This window comes from Condylura cristata, unplaced genomic scaffold (assembly GCF_000260355.1).
Source record: "Condylura cristata isolate star-nosed mole 26May11 unplaced genomic scaffold, ConCri1.0 scaffold00006, whole genome shotgun sequence".
NCBI classification, from domain to species: domain Eukaryota; kingdom Metazoa; phylum Chordata; class Mammalia; order Eulipotyphla; family Talpidae; genus Condylura; species Condylura cristata.
The window spans coordinates 4,733,019-4,752,004 of NW_004567107.1; the positions used below are offsets into that span (position 1 = coordinate 4,733,019).

General features: G+C 58.0%; 4 protein-coding genes across 9 annotated transcripts in view; 2 read left to right on the plus strand and 2 right to left on the minus strand.

The window, feature by feature from the left end:
* LOC105853315 overlaps positions 1–734 on the minus strand; it is a 6,556-nt gene extending 5,822 nt beyond the window's left edge. The window contains exons 1-2 of the mRNA XM_012721373.1: positions 470–734; positions 288–382 (exon numbers count right to left, since the gene is read on the minus strand). Coding sequence (XP_012576827.1) covers positions 288–382; positions 470–490 — 116 coding nt within the window. The 5' untranslated portion in view covers positions 491–734. The remainder of the gene's footprint in view (positions 1–287; positions 383–469) is intronic.
* SH2D3C (SH2 domain containing 3C) overlaps positions 1–12,799 on the plus strand; it is a 23,753-nt gene extending 10,954 nt beyond the window's left edge. For 2 of the 4 annotated variants that reach the window (XM_004677306.1, XM_012721371.1), the window contains exons 3-11: positions 3,606–3,734; positions 4,782–5,230; positions 6,218–6,342; positions 7,809–8,344; positions 9,199–9,314; positions 9,687–9,858; positions 10,566–10,677; positions 11,044–11,250; positions 12,189–12,799. In XM_004677306.1, the coding sequence (XP_004677363.1) occupies positions 3,606–3,734; positions 4,782–5,230; positions 6,218–6,342; positions 7,809–8,344; positions 9,199–9,314; positions 9,687–9,858; positions 10,566–10,677; positions 11,044–11,250; positions 12,189–12,364 (2,022 nt within the window). In that variant the 3' untranslated portion in view covers positions 12,365–12,799. Of the gene's footprint in view, positions 1–6; positions 135–3,605; positions 3,735–4,781; positions 5,231–6,217; positions 6,343–7,808; positions 8,345–9,198; positions 9,315–9,686; positions 9,859–10,565; positions 10,678–11,043; positions 11,251–12,188 lie in introns of those variants that run through there. The other 2 variants (XM_004677307.1, XM_004677308.2) reach the window with 2 other exon arrangements.
* A 1,520-nt stretch (positions 12,800–14,319) lies between these two features.
* Positions 14,320–17,724, plus strand: TOR2A (torsin family 2, member A). 3 transcript variants are annotated; one of them, XM_004677309.2, is made up of 5 exons: positions 14,320–14,553; positions 15,103–15,368; positions 16,254–16,429; positions 17,053–17,180; positions 17,460–17,724. In XM_004677309.2, the coding sequence occupies exons 1-5, from the start codon at positions 14,397–14,399 to the stop codon at positions 17,702–17,704; spliced, it is 972 nt and encodes a 323-aa protein (XP_004677366.1). In that variant the 5' UTR covers positions 14,320–14,396; the 3' UTR covers positions 17,705–17,724. The 3 variants fall into 3 exon arrangements, with proteins under 3 accessions (XP_004677366.1, XP_012576830.1, XP_012576829.1); XM_012721376.1 differs by lacking the exon at positions 17,053–17,180 and having other exon boundaries at positions 17,460–17,562; XM_012721375.1 differs by lacking the exon at positions 14,320–14,553 and having other exon boundaries at positions 15,294–15,368; positions 16,192–16,429.
* Positions 17,725–18,292: 568 nt separating this feature from the next.
* TTC16 (tetratricopeptide repeat domain 16) overlaps positions 18,293–18,986 on the minus strand; it is a 12,471-nt gene continuing 11,777 nt past the window's right edge. Inside the window, exons 15-16 of the mRNA XM_012721374.1 lie at positions 18,703–18,986; positions 18,293–18,552 (exon numbers count right to left, since the gene is read on the minus strand). The exon at positions 18,703–18,986 is cut by the window's right edge and continues 1 nt beyond it. Coding sequence (XP_012576828.1) covers positions 18,308–18,552; positions 18,703–18,986 — 529 coding nt within the window. The 3' untranslated portion in view covers positions 18,293–18,307. The remainder of the gene's footprint in view (positions 18,553–18,702) is intronic.

Sequence of the window (18,986 nt, forward strand, 5' to 3'; positions counted from 1 at the left end):
CCCCGCTGACCGCCGTCCCCTGCACGGTCCGGCCCGGGCCGCCCGAGCCCACCATGACTGAGCGGTGCAGCCTGTGGAGTGCCCTGTCGGCCGCTGCCTGCTGCTTCTACCGCGGCTCCTTCGTGCAGGTGCAGGTGAGGGGGAGCCTCGGCCCCCGCCAGGCGCGCTGCTCTGGGCTCCCCGGCCACTCTCCCCACGCTCGGGAGCCGGAGACCCGCAGCATCCTGGTGCCGGGCAGGGGCCGCGGGCCGCGGGCTGTGGGAGGGGGCGGGTCACCCCAGCCTCACCTCTGGGCACCCCGACGCTCCGCGGGGTGAGTCCAGCTGCCACTCCAGGGACTTGGGGCTGCGGGGCTGCCGCTCTGGCGCTGCCTTTCCCGGGGCTGCGGAGGTGGCACATTAGGGACTGGGACGTGGGGTCTCCGGAGTCCTGCAGGTCCTCCTGCAGCCCTCTCGCCCCACCGGCTGACCTGGGCAGCCTGGCTCCCCATTGTACCGGGGACGCTGAGTTGGGGTGCGATGGCTGAGTGAGGGAAGGGAAGCTGAGGGGATGCTGCGGGTGCCGGCGCTGAGACCCGAGCACCCGGCCCCCAGCCGGGTGGACTCAGGCATGCCTGGGGCGCAGGTCTCCCAGCCCAGCTGGCCGGCCAGTGAGGGACGTCGTCGTGGCAGTGAGAGGGTTAAACGGAAGGGGGTGGAGGGGGAGACCCGGACCCCGCCTCTCTGCGGAGCATCCTCGGGGCACGGTTTTACTTGGGCTTGCGGGCCAGAAGGGGGCTTGAGGGGCTTGTGCGCCGGCTGGTGGGAAAGGGTTAAGACCTTGCCTGGGGTCTCCGCAGCTTTTGCCTCCTGAGCCCCCTGGGGGACTCCGGCGCGTCACCTCTGTGCTCCCCCAGGCTCACACGCGCTCGCAGCCCGCCTGAATGACAGCCCCGCCGGCGGCGGGCGCAGCATCCCCGCGCCGGCCAATCAGGCACGCGCAGGCCGGGAGGCGGTGAGATCATCTCTGGCCAATAGCAGTGCGCGGAGCGCAGGGATGCTGCATTTGCACCTCCAATCTCCCCACCCCCCCACTCTTGGGAACGGGGGACCCCTAGATTGGGGTGAGGAGGAGGGCACATAGACCCTAGGGCTCCCCAACCTCAGGTGTGCGAGCCAAGTTGGTCCCCTAGATTCTCTCTGGTCATTGATTATGATTTGAAAAGTGGAACCCAGTCTCCCAACCCCCTCCTTCCTTTTACAGAGGAGACCCAAAGAGGGAAAGTGACTGGCTCAAGGTCACACAGTGGCAGGCTCTTCGCCACACAAACACCCCCTTCCTGTGTCACTCTTGCAGCAACGGTGGGCTGGTTCTCACGCACACACTGTCAGTTGAGAAGGACCCCAGAAGCTGGGGTACTGGAGTCCTTTTCCCCTGCGATTTCCGCTCTTCCCTCTCCAGTGTATGATGCGGCACAAGGAGGGAGGCCAGGGGGTGAGAGGGAGGCAGGCCAGGCACCCCAAAGAACAGGCAACCCACGGAGAAGTGCAGGTGATCTGGGAAGCTCCAAGCTTCAGCCCAGCCCCAGCCCTTCCTGCCCTTCCCACGGATCAAGTTATCTGAAACCTCCACCCCGGCCTTTCTCTGAGCACCTGCACACACCCCTTGCCTCACCTCTGTCACAGCCTTTCGAAGCCCAGATTTCCAAGGACCCATCTAAAAGCCCAACCTGCTGGTGGCTTGCCCGCCTCAGAGCACTGTGCCCTCAGCCTGGAGTCCTCTGACACCTCCGCCCTCGTCTCCCAAGCCGAGTCAATTGCTCTCTAAACACCCTTCCCCCAAGTCCCTTCCCTATCATGCCACTGCCACCAGGCCACCTTCCACTCGGCACTGGGCTCCAGGCTGCCCCCAACACCTATCAACCCTCTGTGGCTCAACTAAAGCCTCATGGCATAGCCCAGCTCCCCAAGGCAGCCTCACAGCTCTGCCCCCCAGCCCCTTCCTCCCCCAGGGCCTTGATTCTGCAGAAGGGCCTGGCTTTGTGACAAAGCCTTCCTCCCACCCCTCCCTTCCCTCCCCACTGCACCCACCCAGCCCTTCTTCAGGCCTCAGTGGAAACATCAGCCTTTAGGGGTTCCATTCCTTGGCTAAATTAGGGACTCTCTGTGCGTCTTTGACCCTTCAGAAAACCTGCAGTTTCGTGGCAGTGTCTGCGTGGCTCCCAGGGCAGAGGTCATCTGATCTGAAGACCTTAGGGTCTTGGCCCCTGACAGAGGACCTGTCCCAGAGTGAGGGCTTGGCTGGTTGGAGTCAGAGGCCCTAGCTCTCTCAGAAGCCGGAGATGAGGGTGTCTCGAGTGGCTCTGAGTCTGTGCAAAGTCTGAGGAGCCAAGGAGAGGACAGGAGCAGCTGTCCTGAGCTGAGCCAGGCCAGGTAGTGCCCCTTCATCTGTCCCACCTTCTGGCACGTTCTGGGATTGCTGTCAGAAAGCAGCTATCTTTGGGGCCTGGAGTTGGGGGAAGGGAGGGGAAGCAATGTCACGTGACTTCGCGGTGACGAGGACATCTGTGTGCTGTCCCCCTTCATCCTCACAATGTGGGAAGGCAGTTTCTTACCTGCCTCCATATCCATTGACAGAAGTCACCCAGGCAGAGGGACTCACATGGCACAGCTGGGACTGGGCTGGGCTCCAAGGTGGGGCAGACCTGGCAGCAGGGCCCATCCTCCCCCTTCCCTTAGGGTCCCTGGGGTTCTGTCGGCCTCAAAGCCCAGGCCACAGTAACCAGATCAGGATTCTCCCCTTGGGTGAGGTGACCGAACATTATCTCTAGTGAGTGACCTTGGACTTCCCTGCTGGGCCACGGTTTCCTTGGTTGACAGGGATTGCTTGAGATGGTGAGGGAAAAAGGGCCTTCGGAACTGTAAAGGACATGGCAGATGTCTTGTAGGGGCCTCCGTGTCCTTGGTTATAGCTGCCTCCCCCACCCTTCCACTGTATAATCCACCATCTCAGAACGTATCGCCATTCAGCTCCATGGTTTTGTCTATACTTTGCTTGGCCACCTGCAGCCTTACCTCCAGGTCCACCTGTAGAAATCCTCCCTCCCTCAGTGAAGATATTCCTGGTGCACGTGTGCTCTGTTATTGTCACCTCCTTCCTGCCAACTCCCAGTTTACCTACTTTCTCTTCTATCTATAAAAGCCACCCTACTCTGCCGCTGTCCAGTACTGTGGTGCTGACCGCGATCTGCTCGAATGCTAGTATTGCTTTTGTCAGGAGCTTCCCTCCCTCTTAGACCAGGAGCTTCTGGGAGGACAGAGCCTGGCTTATTTATTGCATTTACTGCTGGCTCATTGCACAGGGCCTGGAACACAGTAAGCACTGTTTGGTGGAACCGAGACTCCTTTTTTCTTTTTTAAAAATTGTATTCTTTTATTGCGGTAACATTGGCTTACAACACTATGTGATTCAGGGGTATAGAGTTGTACCTCTTCAGATGCATGCACCACACCACTCCCAGCACCTGAGGCTGGGAACGGGAGGAATCCACCTGGGGAAGCGGCGGTTGGGAGGGAAGGAGGAATGAGTTTCAGATTGGATGCCAACTCTTGCTGTCTCCTGCCCAGTTCTCCAAGGAGAAGTACATCCTGGACTCATCGCCTGAGAAACTGCACAAGGAGTTGGAAGAAGAACTCAAACTCAGCAGCACAGACCTCCGCAGCCATGCCTGGTACCATGGCCGCATCCCCCGTGAGGTGAGTCAGCCCGAGTTGGGGACTCACTTGCACCTGTCCCAGAAAGGCCTTGACCCTTTGTGTAGCAGGCCCAATCAGAGATTGGATGCTCCCCTTGGGTGGGGCATCCAATCAAAGTGAACTAGGAAGAGGTCTTGTTCTGTCATGTTCTGACTACGTAGCCTCAAACAGCCACTTCACCTGCCTGAGCCTCAGTTTCCTCATCTGTAAAATGACAGAGAGGATAGTACTACCTTGAAGATTTTTAGAGACATAAATAATACATGTGAAGTGTTAAATAGGATGTCTGATAGGCAGTGAACTCAGTGGTTACCGTCCTTTGTTCTTGTTATTATTACGATGACTATCTCTCTTAGTTGTTGTTACTGGTCTATACATCAGGCCCGTGAGTATCAGTCCTTAGGCTTCTCAGTTTTTGAAAAATTGAATTTCTAGATGGAGGCACAGATTTGGGTTGGTGGTCACCTGTTTCCTGTTTTGCTCATGCTATGTATTCTTGCCAAGCACCAACTCCGACAGGCTCTGTGCTAGGCACCAGGGATAAATGGTAGAGGAATTGATGGTTTCCCTTGATGCTGGGGCCCAGGGTGAGGACTGACAGACAGAGCCCAGTGGGAGGAGGGCAAGAACAGTGTGCCCAGCAAGGGGCATTGGGTGAAGGCTTTGGAGAAATGGACAGGCATTCACCAGGTGGATGGGCAGAATCCAGGCAGAGACAGCAGCTTTCAGGTGCCAGGGCCCAGGGATGCCCTGAAACACTCCACATTTGGACAAACAAGGGTCCAGTGGGAGCCCTGAGAAGGCGCAGATCTGAGCCCCGAGCCTCTGGTGGCGTAACCCCCACCTCCCTCAGATGCCATATCCCGTGACTTCTACTCCAGGGTCTTATATCCACCCACCTCTGAGCATCTGTGCCTAGACCCAGGCCCAGGCTCCCTGGCAGAGGCACCCCCTCTGAAGCTAGGTCCCCATTTCTGCCCCCCAAGCCCGAGTTATCTCTGTCCCCATGTCCCCGACCCGGCCTGGCCTGAGCCCTGCCTCCTGCAGGTCTCCGAGACCCTGGTGCAGCGCAACGGTGACTTCCTCATCCGAGACTCACTCACCAGCCTGGGCGACTACGTGCTCACGTGCCGCTGGCGCAACCAGGCCTTGCACTTCAAGATCAACAAGGTGGTGGTGAAGGCGGGCGAGAGCTACACCCACATCCAGTACCTGTTCGAGCAGGAGAGCTTCGACCACGTGCCCGCCCTGGTGCGGTACCACGTGGGCAGCCGCAAGGCCGTGTCCGAGCAGAGCGGCGCCATCATCTACTGCCCGGTCAACCGCACCTTCCCACTGCGCTATCTGGAGGCCAGTTACGGCCTGAGCCAGGGCAGCGGCAAGGCCGCCGGCCCGGCCAGCCCCTCGGGCTCCAAGGGCATGAAGCGGCGCAGCGTCACCGTGACAGACGGGCTCACCGCTGACAAGGTCACCCGCGGCGATGGCTGCCCGGCCAGGTAGGCGAGGGCCACGCGTGGCCCCCTGTGCAGTGTCAGTGATGATGGTGCTGGCAGAAGGAAGAGGCCTGGTCACTGCAAACCGGGCTCTATCGAGCCTCAGCCAGCAGGGAGAGCAGGAGGACGGTCGGGTGGGGGGCAGGGGGCGCACCCCAGCTCCGCTCGGACTAGCTGTGCGCCCTCAGCCCTGCCACTCATCTCTCGCTGCAAGTGCCAACCCACTGAGGAAGGACCTTGCTCGAATAGGCCCTGCGGCCTAGGGGAGCCCTGGGTGTTCTCCTGCCCCTGGGAGCGGCTGTGCCAAACGCTGTGCTCAGTCTCATCACTCCCACCACATCCCCCTTAGCGGGGGCTCCTGCCCATAACCCCACTTTTTAGATGAGGGAATAGGCTCGGAGGGGAAAACACTTGTCAGAGAATGGTAGGGCCAAGATTCAAGTCTTGGCGCCAGCTCTGAAGTCTGTGCTCCTAATTCTGTGACCTTCCTGTTGGCAAAGACACCTGCCAGCCTGTGTCACCAGCACTTGGAGCGGCCCTCAAGGTGCCACCTCCCTGTCTGTGCTCGGTGCCGGTAGCCCAGGAGTGTGTGGCTGGAGACCAGCCACTTGGCCTGTGGTGTAGAACCGTGATTGGAACGGTGCCACTATCCACAGGCCGGAGGCTCAGGCCTCCTGGGCCTGGGGCGGCTGGTGGGCGGGGCTGGTGGGCGGGGCTTCCTGCTGCCTCTCCACCTTTCCTGCTAGGGCCTCTCCCCACACCATTCTTCAGGTTGGGGGCCTGGCGCCAAGAAAGAGCAGTTGTGGACTGCACAAGCCCTTCCTCTTCTGGGGTTCAGTCTTTGTGCTTGGGGAGGCTGGACTAGTGAGCCCCATGCCTTTCCTGCCTCTGAAGTTCAGTGGATCTAGAAGGGAGGCAGAGGTGTGGGTCCTAGGCCGGCTGAGGACCTGACCTCTGGGCTGTCTGCTGATGAAGGCGTCTGCTCCACAGCGCATCGCTGCCCCACCCCCGGGAATCCATCCGCAACTGTGCCCTCAGCATGGACCAGATCCCAGACCTGCACTCGCCCATGTCCCCCATCTCCGAGAGCCCCAGCTCCCCTGCCTACAGTACTGGTATGGGCAGAAGAAGGGGTGGGGGCCACGGGGAGGTCTGGGGGGGGCGACCTTGTGTATGCATGTGTGCACTGTCTGTCTTTGATGGCTTCTGTTACGGCGTGTGACCAGATGTGTTTCTACTCCATTTCTGAGGGTAATCCCTGCAAGAATTGACGAAAAGTCTGCAGCTGAACTACCAATGCTGCTTGCCATACAGAGCATTTCCACAGCTTGCTCATTCAGTGGCCATTCACTGAGCCCCTCGTGGGCACCAGGCACTGTGCATGCAGGGTTTCTAGCACATTCTCCAGAACGCAGGGAATCTGCTCCCTGTGGTGGGGCCTGGCCTCAGTCCTGCACAGTGTGGTGATGCAGCCACTCTCAGCCCCCGGGGCCGGTGCTGAGCTTGAGGAGGGCGCTTCAGCTGCGACTTACAGCTTCCCGATTCCGATAGCCAACCCAGAGCAGGCCAGAAATGCTGCACTTTCCCCCTTTTTTCTTCTAAGGAGCCTATTTTTTAGAGCCATTTTAGTTCACAACAAAACTGAGCAGAAAGTATGCAGCCCTCTACTCTACTTTTTTATTTTTAATACAAAGAAAATTTTAGTTGCAGAAACATGCCTCTCATTCTTTTCTGAAAGAAAAGAAGTCATGTTTTCCACAGGCCATAATGCACACAGGGCAGGAAAGGAGAGGGGCGCTGGGAGCTACCCCTCGCTATGCTGCTGTCTGCACACCCCAAATCCTGCCCCAAACACAGGGTCCCCAATTTGTCATAACTGCGGGCATGTCTTCAGGACAACACCCTGAGTGTGAGCTTATACTCAGTTACACACCAGGAATGATTTCTCGGTCAATTTCTAAGTCCTAAGGGAGTAAAGCAGGCCTTCAACGCCAGACTTTCACCCCCACATCCACCACTTGCTGGCTGGATGACCCTGGGCAGGTCAGTCTCTGAGCCTCCATTTTCTCATCTCTAGAGTGAGGGCCATACAAGTTCTTACTTCGCAAGACGTGAGAGGGTTGCAGGCGTTAGTGTACAAAGAAGGCTCTTCAGCCGTCAGAGCTCAATAAACATCAGCTTCAGGGGCGGACCACGTGCTCACTGTTGCTGACCGGTGTAGTTCCAGCCTGTCCCAGCTCGTGGCACGTGCGTGCTCAATAAGAGGTTATTACTAATTCGTGACAAGGGACTTCCATGTGGCACAATGAATTCCAGCAGGTGCCCAGCTTCCCCGAATGGCTAAAGGCTCCTCCTCATAGCTCAGTGGCTCCCGAGAGGGCAGCGATGTGCAGAGCCAGGGTCCAGGTGATTTCAGAGCAGTGCTGAGGGCCGGGAGGTTTCCCAGTCTGCTGGGCCTGTCTGGGTGCTGGGTGGTGGGAGGGTGACACTGTGGGTGGCTGGAGCCTGGCCTTTGGGAAGAGGCAGGGGAACCCCTCTGGGTGGGAGCTGCGGTAACCACCTTCTCCCTCTCTCCCTGCAGTGACCCGCGTCCACGCCGCCCCTGCCGCCCCCTCTGCCACAGCATTGCCTGCCTCCCCCGCCACTCGCCGGTCCAGCGAACCTCAGCTGTGTTCTGGCAGTGCCTCAAAGCCTTCTGGGGAGTCGGACAAGGGCCTCTACTCCAGTCCTTCCCACACCCTTTCCAAGGCCTCCCCCTCACCATCACTCAGCAGCTACAGTGACCCGGACTCTGGCCATTACTGCCAGCTCCAGCCTCCTGTCCGTGGCAGTCGTGAGTGGTCAGCCTCTGAGGCCTCCAGCCGGCAGACTGGGAGCTACGGGGAGAGGCTAAAGGAACTGTCAGAAAATGGGACCCCCAAAGGGGACTGGGGCAGGTCCTTCACAGTCCCTGTTGTGGAAGCCACCTCTTCCTTCAACCTGGCCACCTTCCAGTCACTCCTGATCCCCAAGGATAACCGGCCCCTGGAAGTGGGCCTCCTGCGCAAGGTCAAGGCGCTGCTGGCGGAAGTAGATGCCCGGACGCTGGCCCGGCATGTCACCAAGGTTGACTGCCTGGTAGGTGCTGGGTGCACATGGGGGTAGGGGAAGAGCCTCTGTCATCTGCTTTTGGGACAAGGGTCAGGGTGGTAAGGAGATGAACTCCCCAAGAATGGTGACCTGGACTCTGACATCATGGCTCTTGTTCACTTGCTGTGTGACCTAACCAGGTCACTTTGCCTCTCTGGGTCTCCATTTTCCCTTTTCTAAAAAGCAAAAATCAAGAGTCTTGTTTCTATCTGCACTAGAACACAGCAGGCCTGAAACCGGTGGTGTTCTGCTCACTGGGGCACTTTTGAACCTGGGGAAAGTAAGCCAGGCTGGGCCAAGGAATACAAATGACCCCACTCCTGACCCCACGCCCTCTGGTGGACAAGATCAGCAAAAATCCCGATTGTCAAAACTGGACTCATGCTTTGAATTTGACCATCTAAGGACCCCAGCATCCTCTGTGCCACAGTTTCTCACTCTAAAGTTTGGTCTCTGAGCTCAGGGAAAAAACAAAGGCAGAGATGTTGCTCTTTGAGGAGCAGTAGGCCTGGAGGGAACAATCTGGGTTCTCAGCTGTGTGTGTGACCTTGGTCAAGTCCTTTCCCTGGTTCTTAGACTTGCCTTTGGAATAAGGATGTCTGGTCCTTAGCTGTCACAGAATATTTAACATGTCAGGCACCTCTGGGCACTTTCCCACTTATTCCCCATTTTACAGATGGAAAGATAAGGCTCATTTGCTTCATGTCAGAGGGTTAGCTGGAGGGCTGGAGCTCAACCCGGCCTCCTAGTCAAGTTACCCTAGGAGATAAAGCTCTCTGACTCCCAGATGGCTTGGGCCAACCGCGACAGGAAATTAATCAGCCTTCTGGGCGTCCTTGCAGGTTGCTAGGATACTGGGCGTTACCAAGGAGATGCAGACCCTAATGGGAGTCCGCTGGGGCATGGAGCTGCTCACCCTCCCCCATGGCCGGCAGCTACGACTAGACCTGCTGGAAAGGTGAGGCCAGCACCCGCACACGGCGACTGGCAACGAAGCCCCAGGGCTACTTCGCTCCTCTTTTGCCGGCGGCCAGTTGGCCAATCACGGTCTCAGCCCGGTTCCCAGGGGCTCTGGCCACGCCCCTGTCCGTTGACCAATCACAACTTCTCAGTAGACAGCTAGTAATCCGGGTTTCGCGAAGACAGGCCCTTTATCTCGGCTTTTGCCCCGCCTCTTATTTACATTGGCCAATCAGAGCCGTAATTTCCCTCTGGCCGCGCCCCCTAATCTCCATCCTTTACAACCTCTCGCTTTTGCTTCCGCCCCCACCTCTCCTCTCCCGGTCCTCGGGTCCTCCGCACCGCCCCTCTGACCTGGCGTCTCTGACAGGTTCCACACCATGTCCATCATGCTGGCCGTGGACATCCTGGGCTGCACCGGCTCTGCCGAGGAACGGGCGGCGCTTCTGCATAAGACCATCCAGCTGGCAGCCGAACTTCGGGGACCCATGGGCAACATGTTCAGCTTCGCTGCGGTGATGGGCGCATTGGACATGGCCCAGGTACTGACGGGTCCAGGGAGAGCCAGCCATCAGGTAGTCTCTGGAACAGCCCTGGGATGCATTTCTTCGGGGTGGCTGTGTGTGGAATTGGGAATTGTGACTCTGGGGCATTAGGGGGGAAGGATAACTAGAACTGAGCTTGCTAAAGGCTGACATTTTCTGAGACCAAGTCTTACCCCTTCTCTGGGCTTCCCTCCCCGCCCCCAAGCTAATGTGAATAGTTTAAGGCTATCATTTCATGGCACCTAGCAAGCACCACCTCACAAGGATACTTTACAAGCACTGACTCCTCCAAGCAATCTCATGAAGTCGTGCCTTTATTGTTCCCACTTCACTTACGGAAAAAAATCGAGGCACAGCAGCCCACACAGTCAGGGGCAGAAGGAGCTGGAAATGGAACCAGGCCTGACTGCAGAGCCTGGGCCTCGCCCACATCTGCTTCCTAAGCGGTACCCCAGAATCCCAGAGGCAATGGTTTGACTCCTAACCCTGCCACTTATTTTTGGAACGACTCTCTCTTGGCCTCAGTTCCCTAATCTGTAAAATGGGTCATCGAGAGCTCCTGGGGATCGTGACCACCAGCCCCCGCTGCCCCTGGTCCGTGCATGGTGAACATCACAGTTATCAGCCCCTACCTGGGTGTCGCGAGGTGACCTGTGGCCCTGCAGACCCCTTCCCTGGCTGCCCTCATGGTCTGCTCTCTGCAGATTGCCCGGCTGGAGCAGACCTGGATGACCCTGCGGCAGCGACACACAGAGGGCGCCATCCTCTATGAGAAGAAGCTCAAGCCGTTTCTCAAGAGCCTCAATGAGGGCAAAGGTACTCTCCTCCTCCCCGCCCCCCCCCCAACCTTTGCTGTGTGACCCGGGGCAAGTTCCAGTCCACTTTGGCACGGCAGAATCCCTCTGTGTGTGGAGAATGAGGAGAGCACAGCAGAGCTGGGGCCAAGCCCTTCACCTTGTGCTCACTTCCGGAACTGGGCATGCGCCTCATCTGGGCCCTGGCCCTCGGGTTGGGCCAGGGCTTCAGGGAGTTCAGCCAGAGGAATCCCAAGAAAGCTTTTGTCCTGGGGGATCTCCAGGATCTCAGGCAGGCCCCCTCCCCACCACCCACCTTCCGTTTCTGGAGCTGCATGGGATGCAGGGCCTGCAGGTCTCCAAGTCTCTGCTGTCTTCCTCCCCGCAGAAGGCCCGCCACTGAGCAACACCACGTTCCCGCACGTGCTGCCGCTCATCACTCTGCTGGAGTGTGACTCAGCCCCAGCTGAGGGCCCTGAGCCCTGGGGCAGCACAGAACACGGGGTGGAGGTGGTGCTGGCCCACCTGGAGGCTGCCCGCACAGTGGCACACCACGGAGGCCTGTACCACACCAATGCCGAGGTCAAGCTGCAGGGTGAGTCCCCGAGGCATCCATCTGAGCAGTGAGCTGGTCACCGGTCCTGCGGGCGGCCTCCTTCCAGCCAAGTCGCTCTCCCCTCTCCTCCAAACGCCCATTCACACCTCTCCGTCCCTCTTCCCTATCCGAGCTCCCCAATTCTTTTTTCTTATTCCCTTTGCTTCTTTGCTCATCAGCTCAACAAGCAACTGTGGCAGGCACCAGGTGTGTGTGGGAACAGGACACAGATGCTTCAAAGCGCACCAGAGCTGAGGGCCATTGCTTCTCGGGGCCTCAGTTCTCCCATCTGTAAAATGGGTATTCTACCAGCCTACCTTAGTAGTTTGCAATGCACTTGGCCTCTGGCCCCGGGGCTGAGACAGACCTGCCCTGCCTTCAAGGGGCTCACAGTCTAGTCAAAGGTACAACTCCATTTTGTGAGAGCAGCAAAAGCAGCCAAGACAAAACAGCTTCAGACAATCCATCTTCCACTGCTTTAGGTATTATTTGTCATAAAAGTCCGCAGTGGACAAATGGAAAATTACAGCAAAACCAGGTTAAAAAAAAAAAGTGCCCACAAGCCCCCAGCACTGAGTACGATGAACAGTCTCATCGTGTCTTTCCAGGGCTTTCTTTTTCAGAAAGGAAGAAAAAAAAATTTTTTTTGACATCTTCTTAGAAAATGTATGTTTCATAGGAAAAATGTGAATAAAAATCACCCCAGTTGTACCCATTCCCTCAATTTAGCATGCATACTTTTACTTCGAGTCATTTGAAACTGGTATGTTGCAAATAGCAGGAAAGACTAGTTATCAACCTGCACAGCCCCGGTCATCAATACACCTTGTCGATCCCTGGCACAGGTGGGTGGGGGCTGTCCCCAGGGATTGCTCTGGGCAGGAGAACCAGCCTGGCCCTCTGGAGGGGTCCTCTGACCGCTCTACCCCGCCCCACAGGGTTCCAGGCCCGACCGGAGCTGCTGGAGGTGTTCAGCACAGAGTTCCAGATGCGCCTCCTCTGGGGCAGTCAGGGTGCCGGCAGCAGCCAGGCCCGGCGCTATGAGAAGTTTGACAAGGTCCTCACCGCCTTGTCGCACAAACTGGAGCCTGCCGTCCGCTCCAGCGAGCTGTGACCCCTGGGGACCCTTCCCCTCTGCAGCTACCGGCTGTAACAGGGATAGAGGGTCACCGAGCTTTTCCCGGAGCACCCCAGGGACACTGTGATCAGCCCGAGAATGTTCTGGATTCAACTCCAGGATTTCCCTGCCAGCTCCAGCGTTCTGCGTGGACTCTGGGCTCCGACCCACCCACCACACACTCACCGAGAATCCCATCAGGAAGAACCGGAACCTCCATTCCTCTCTCCAACTTCTGCTGCTCTCCCTCCTGCTGCGGTGTCCTGTGTAGACGCCGTGGGAGGCTCCTCACATATTGGCATTGCCCTCCAGACGTCAGCTCCCCACTGACACCAAGGTTTCCCTCTGACTGTAAATAAGTCTGTCCATCCTGTAAATATATGTACAGAAGCCATGTTCTTTCTTTCATATAATAAACTTTTATGACTCTTTCTTCTGCCTCTTGGGGTCCTGAGGTAGAAGGAAACATCCTTTCTTGATGAAAGTCCTTGGGACACCCCAGACTGTACCAGGAGTGAGAGTTAAAGCCATAGGCCCTCAGGCCCTGCCCGGAAGGAGCTAACATCTGAATACAATGCCTTCTTGTGTTCCTCCCCCATTCCCTGTCCTGGAAAGCCAGGTCCAAGTTTCCCACAAATGCATACAGGGTGGAAGGGCTTTTTGAAATCTAGGAATCTGACTGCTGGGGACAAGCTAAAGGGAAAAGGGACATTTCCTGGGCCACAGCAGCAGAATGAGGGAGACTACATGTCCTGAGTGGATGTAGACTTTGAAATATGTCCCTAGAAGTCTGTGTGTGGTGGGGCACAACATCATTGAGGAGAGCCATGAAGACAAGTTGTCTGGATCCCACAGGCGGGGAAGGTAGGCAGTTCTAGACAGGCTGTTCACGGAACTTGAAATGTCTGGGATCCTCTGCTTTTGGATGCCTTCGACCGAGAGGGGTACTGGGTAACAGTACATTAGATTCTGGGCAGCACAGACTTGGGTTAAGTGCTGGGTGACCTTGGGACTTAGCCTCTTAGGTCCCAATTTCCTCAATAAAAGGGGACAACAGCCAAACAGAGCACTTGGATTGCTGTCAAGCACCTAGCACATAGTAACTGCTAGATAAGGGACCACTGTGCTCCATACATAATGGGCCAACGATCATTGGTTATTTTCTTTTTAAAGCTTTAGTTATACACATAAGAACTGGAGTGTAGGCCAGAGATGGTGTGTGTGTGTGTGTGTGAGAGAGAGAGAGAGAGAAAGAGAGAGAGAGAGAAAGAGAGAGAGAGAGAAAGAGAGAGAGAGAGAAAGAGAGAGAGAGAGAGAGAGAGAGAATTCCCCAGAGACAGAGCGGGAAACAGAACCTGCACACTAACTGAAACACACTGCTGAGGGGAGCAGCGGGGAGACAGGAGAGGTCTGCTGCGCCATGTGGGTCACTCCTAGGGGCTCGAATTTGTGCTGCAGTGGTTGCGGTAACTTCACAGTGCTGCGCTTTAACTTGTTGTGCCACCAGGGATTATTTTCTGAACCAAAACAGTTCGTGTGTTTGTGCCTCACTGAAATATCGCCATTTCTCTGTGTGACAGGTGCTGTTATTAAGATATGTAAGGCACCTATCGGGGTACCTAAAATGGCACTCACCGAAAGCTAGGAGTGCGCGCTCTTTCGTCGTGTGAAAAACAAAAAGAGCACGGAAAGGGCGCATTGCAAGATGTAAAGTGCCAAGCAAGTTTTTGCTTCAATTGTTACGTCACTCTTTGCAATCATAAGCCTTCATTATTCTTTCTGAGCTATTATATGAGGACGGTCCCCTGGTTACCGTGACTATGGAAACGCGACCCACCGTTCTGGGTTGGGCGGTCCACGGGCTCCACCTGTCGGTCATCATCTGGTCCTGCGGGAGGACGACAGGGCGGGCCTTGAGCGGAAAGAGCGGGAAGCCGGGAGTTGTAGTCCTGCGGAGTGATGCACTCTGGGAATTGTAGTTCCCAGCGAGGCTGCTGGCAGCCCCAGACAGAGCTCGGGCCTAACACGGATGGCGGCTGCGGCGCGCGGCTGCCGGCCCTGGGGCCCCCTCCTTGGGCTGCTCGGGCTGGTCTCCGCCGCAGCCACGGCTGCCTCGTGGGACATGACTTCGTTGCGCTGCAGCTTCGGTACTTTCTGCGAATGTGACTTCCGGCCCGACTTGCAGGGTGAGAAAAGCCGTGGGAGCCCTCGGACGCCCGGGTCGCGTCGGGCCGGTCCTGGAGGGTAGAACCGAGAGGCGGGACCCCCCGACTTCCGGGCCGCGGGCCGCGGGGCCGGAAGTGGCCTGGCAGTGAGAGATCCTGGGAACCTGGGGCACGGAACTTGGGGCCAGGATTGGGGCTGCCTGGGGTCCAGAGTCCTGCCAGGATGGAGGAAGGCCTGTGACAGCAAGGCCGAGGGGCGGGGCTGGGGGAGTCTGGGTCTCCACAGTGGACTGGCCGTCGAAGAGGAAGCCTGGGGCATGGGCAGCTGTCAGGACCCAGGACCGGTGACAGGTCGCGCCCACTTTGGACTGAGCGCAGTACAGACGGCTGCCTGGTGGGGCGCTGCCGAGCGGGGTCAGGTCGGAGGGTGTCCAGGGCAACCCCAGGCCCCCCCTTCCTTTCCACAGCCAGCTTCTAAAAACGTCCGAGCACAAGCATCCCTAAAGCAGGTTCCCGACGCGACTTCTTCCCTGAACCTCTCCTGCTCTGACTGTGTCCTTCTGGTCCTAGGTCTGGAGTGTGACCTGGCCCAGCACCTGGCCGGCCAGCACTTGGCCAGGACGCTGGTGGTGAAGGCACTGAAGGCCTTCCTGCAGGACCCTGCTCCCACCAAGCCGCTGGTCCTCTCCTTCCACGGCTGGAAAGGCACCGGCAAGTCCTACGTCAGCTCCCTGCTGGCACACTACCTCTTCCTGGGCGGCCTCCACAGCCCGCATGTGCACCACTTTTCCCCTGGCATCCACTTCCCCCACCCCGGCCACATGGATCGCTACAAGGTAGGCTGCTTGTGTCCTGGCCCTGGGATGCTAGACCCTAGGGAGTGAGTCCTGAGCCCAAAGAAGGGGAGTCGCTTGCTTCAGGCCACACAGCCAGTGGGCACCTCATGACCCACCTCGCACTAAGCGCCTCTAACTGGCAGGGAGTTTTCTCCTGAATTCCTGAGGGGCAGGCAGTCGAGGTTTTGGACCTGCCAAGGTTGCTGTGAAGAATATGAGCTTGCAGAATTGTCTGTTGAGCACTTAATTTTATCAGACTGTCTGCATTAGCTTCTCTCTGTAAGAAAAAATTTTTAAGGTGTATTTATTTATGCATACAGAACTGGGGTGCAGGTCAGAGGTGCAGGGGCTGTGAGAGGATTCACCAGAGACAGAGTGGGGAGCAGAACAGGCAGGTTGATGAGGGAAGCAGTGGGCGAGACAGGAGAGGTCTGCTGCGCCACGTAGGTCAGCTCCCTGGCAGGGGATCGAACTCGTGCTTAAGCAGCTACAGCTAACTAGCTTCATACCATAGTGCTGCGCTTTAACCCGCTGAGCCACCAGGGAGGGCCATCTGTAAAGAGCCTGGTCCAGATGTGTGACTCCAGAGTAAGCACTCAAATACTTTTGTTGTTGACTGCAAGGTTCCAGGCTGATCGGTTTCAGCTGTCAGCTCTGTTGAGGGGGCTCCGAGAGCCAGGAGCAGCTGCCCCGTCTAGAAAGCAGTAGGGGGTGGGGTTTGAGTCCCTCTTCTCTGACTGCTGTGTGAGCCAGACAAGTCTCTGCCCTTCTCAGGGCCACCAGTAAGTGACTGGTGCTCTTTGGGACTCCATATCTACCCTAGGAAGAAGTCTGGGCTTGGGGGCAATCTCCAGGCCCCCTCGAACTCCTGCCTCTCCCCCGCAGAAGGATCTTAAGAGCTGGGTTCAGGGGAACCTCACTGTCTGCGGCCGCTCCCTCTTCCTCTTCGATGAGATGGACGAGCTGGCCCCAGGCCTGATGGAGGTCCTGCGGCCTTTCCTGGGCTCCTCCTGGGTTGTGTACGGGACCAACTATCGCAAAGCCATCTTCATCTTCATCAGGTGGGCCCGGCTTTGCAGCAGGCATGATGAGACACTTGTCAAGAGGCGTGAGTTCATGGCTTAGGTTCCTACAGCAGAGCGCCCCCCTGCCCCGAGGCCTCGGGTTTTCCCAGAGCCCTCCCCGTGCTCACTGGTGACACTCGTTCCAGATGGCCGACTCTCCCTGGGCATTCTTAAAGCCACATTGTTTACTTATGAAGGCCCTGCCGGGTCAGGAGTCTTTCATCCTCTGTGGCCAGAAGGACAAAGGCCTGGGAGCCACCAGACCACGGTGCTAGCCCCAGTTCCGAGTCCCACCTGGTTTGCTCCAGCAAATCACTTCCCCTCTCTGAACATGACTGTCCTCAACAGCAGGGCCCTCTGTCCTCCTAGAGGCTGGGTGAGGGAAAGTCAGGTAAGGGACTTGAGGGTGTTTGGTGAGCTGTAAAGTGCATGGCACGTCTAGGTGACTGCCCAGGGCTCAGGGTGGTGGGCACAGCTCTGGGGCAGAGAAGTGCTTTCAGTGCATTCGGCCCTTCCACCCTGAGCCGAGCCCCTCGGCTCGGGCTGCATTAGGCAGCATCCGGGAAGTGTGGGCCAGATCCTGACCCCACTGAGTCCCGGCCCGGCCCCCGCGGTTTTAGCAACACTGGCGGTGAGCAGATCAATCGGGTGGCGCTGGAGGCATGGCGGAGCCACCGGGAGCGGGAGGAGATCCGCCTGCAGGAGCTGGAGCCGCTCATCACCCAAGCTGTGCTCGACAGCCCGCACCGTGAGTTCCACTCAGGAGCACCCCCACTCCCCAGCACGCACGCGCATCCACCACCTTGACAAGGCCTCGCTCCACTCCCAGGTGCCTGGGCCAGGCTCCCCGAGGAGGCCCGGGGCTCTGGCATCTGCCCACTGACCCGACCTACCCAGCTCCTGCTGTCACTCAGCTTCCCCAAACCCCAAGGCTGGTGGCTGAGAGGATTCTGCCCTTTGGGGACAGGACCCAGGGCCCCACTTCTCCAGGCTTACAAAGCAGGCTTTCTCTCCCCCCACCCCACAGATGGCTTTTGGGGCTCAGGCATCATGGAGGAGCATCTTCTGGATGCCCTGGTGCCCTTCCTACCACTCCAGCGGCACCACCTGCGGCACTGCGTGCTCAATGAGCTGGCCCAGCTGGACCTGGAGCCAAGGGACGAGGTCATCCAGGCTGTGCTGGACAGCACCACCTTCTTCCCAGAGGACGAGCAGCTCTTCTCCTCCAACGGCTGCAAGATGGTGGCTTCCCGAATTGCCTTCTTCCTCTGATGTCCCGGCGGCACCCTGGGCCCTCTGCCTGGGCTGCTCTCCAAGGCTGCGGAGGGGCCCTGCGCTGAGCCTCCTGAGCGGCAGGACCCCGACACGAGCGCCGATGAGGCGGTGCGGCTGGGCCGCGGACACAGTGCCGGGGCGGATCTTGGCCGCTTAGCTGGTGTGAGGGCTGCGTTCTGGCCTGCGCTTCCTTCTCCAGGGGATCCTCTGACCACCCCAGAACCTCTTTGAGCTCTGACCTTGCCCTCTGGCCTGTTTAAAATGTGAATTGTAACTCAGGGACTGTGGCCCATGGCTGCCGCATTCCTCCTCAGCCTGTTACCCTGGCACCTTACTCTACCACCCCCCCCCCAACCCCCACCCCGCACCCCTTAAATCCCAGCAGTGCCAAGCCAGGCTGAGACTTCTTGGTCTCCATGAAGTGAGGACCTGGTTTTTAAAGTTTTTAATTTTGTAAAAGAAGAGAACAAACACAATAAACGTAGCCATGGGACCAGAAGGATATTGGCTGAGGTTTCTAATTGTTCCAAAGGCAACTGCTTTGCCCGTGTTCATCAGGGCCGAATCCCCAGGAAGAAGCAAGGGGCCTCGGTGGCGCTGTCAGATGGAAGTGTGACTGCTCAAGCTGGAGTCCTGGTTGACCTTGATGCTGCTGGGGTTCTGGCTCAGGTCCTGGGGGACTTCGCTGTTGCTAGAATATGGGCTTGAGCTTTGCGTCTGGGTCTGGGCATCTGTGACCTTACTGGGGGTCTGGCATAGGCCCTGGGTGAGTTCAGTGTTGCTGGGGCTCTGACTTGAGTCATCAAAAGCCTCGGTCTTGCTAGAACTTCGGATTAGTCCCCAGCCTGAACCCATTGTTTGGGCAACCTTGGCCTTTCTGAACCTCTGCCTTGAACCCTGGGTCACCTTGGTCTTGTGGAACCTCCGAATTTTGCCCCGAGTGGCCTGTGTCTTGCTGGGACTCTGGCCACAGGCAGCCTGTGTCTTGCTGGGACTCTGGTCCTGGGAAGTCTCTGTCTTGCTGGGACTCCGGCCCAGGGCGGCCTGTGTCTTGCTGGGACTCTGGTCCTGGGCGGCCTCTGTTTTACTAGGACCCCGGTCCCGAGCGACCTGTGTCTTGCTGGGACTCCGGCTCTGGTCCTGGGCGGCCTCTGACTTGCTGGGACTCCGTCCCTGGTCCTGGGCAGCCTCTGACTTGCTGGGACTCCGGCCCTGGGCGGCCTGTGTCTTGCTGGGACTCCGGCCCTGGGCGGCCTGTGTCTTGCTGGGACTCCGGCCC

Excerpts from the sequence above, each read along its gene's own strand:
- TOR2A (XM_004677309.2), top strand. The coding sequence starts at position 14,397 with ATGGCGGCTGCGGCGCGCGGCTGCCGGCCCTGGGGCCCCCTCCTTGGG. Across the intron at positions 14,554-15,102 it reads CTTCCGGCCCGACTTGCAGG|GTCTGGAGTGTGACCTGGCC; the intron begins GTGAGAAAAGCC and ends TTCTGGTCCTAG. Across the intron at positions 16,430-17,052 it reads GCCATCTTCATCTTCATCAG|CAACACTGGCGGTGAGCAGA; the intron begins GTGGGCCCGGCT and ends CCGCGGTTTTAG.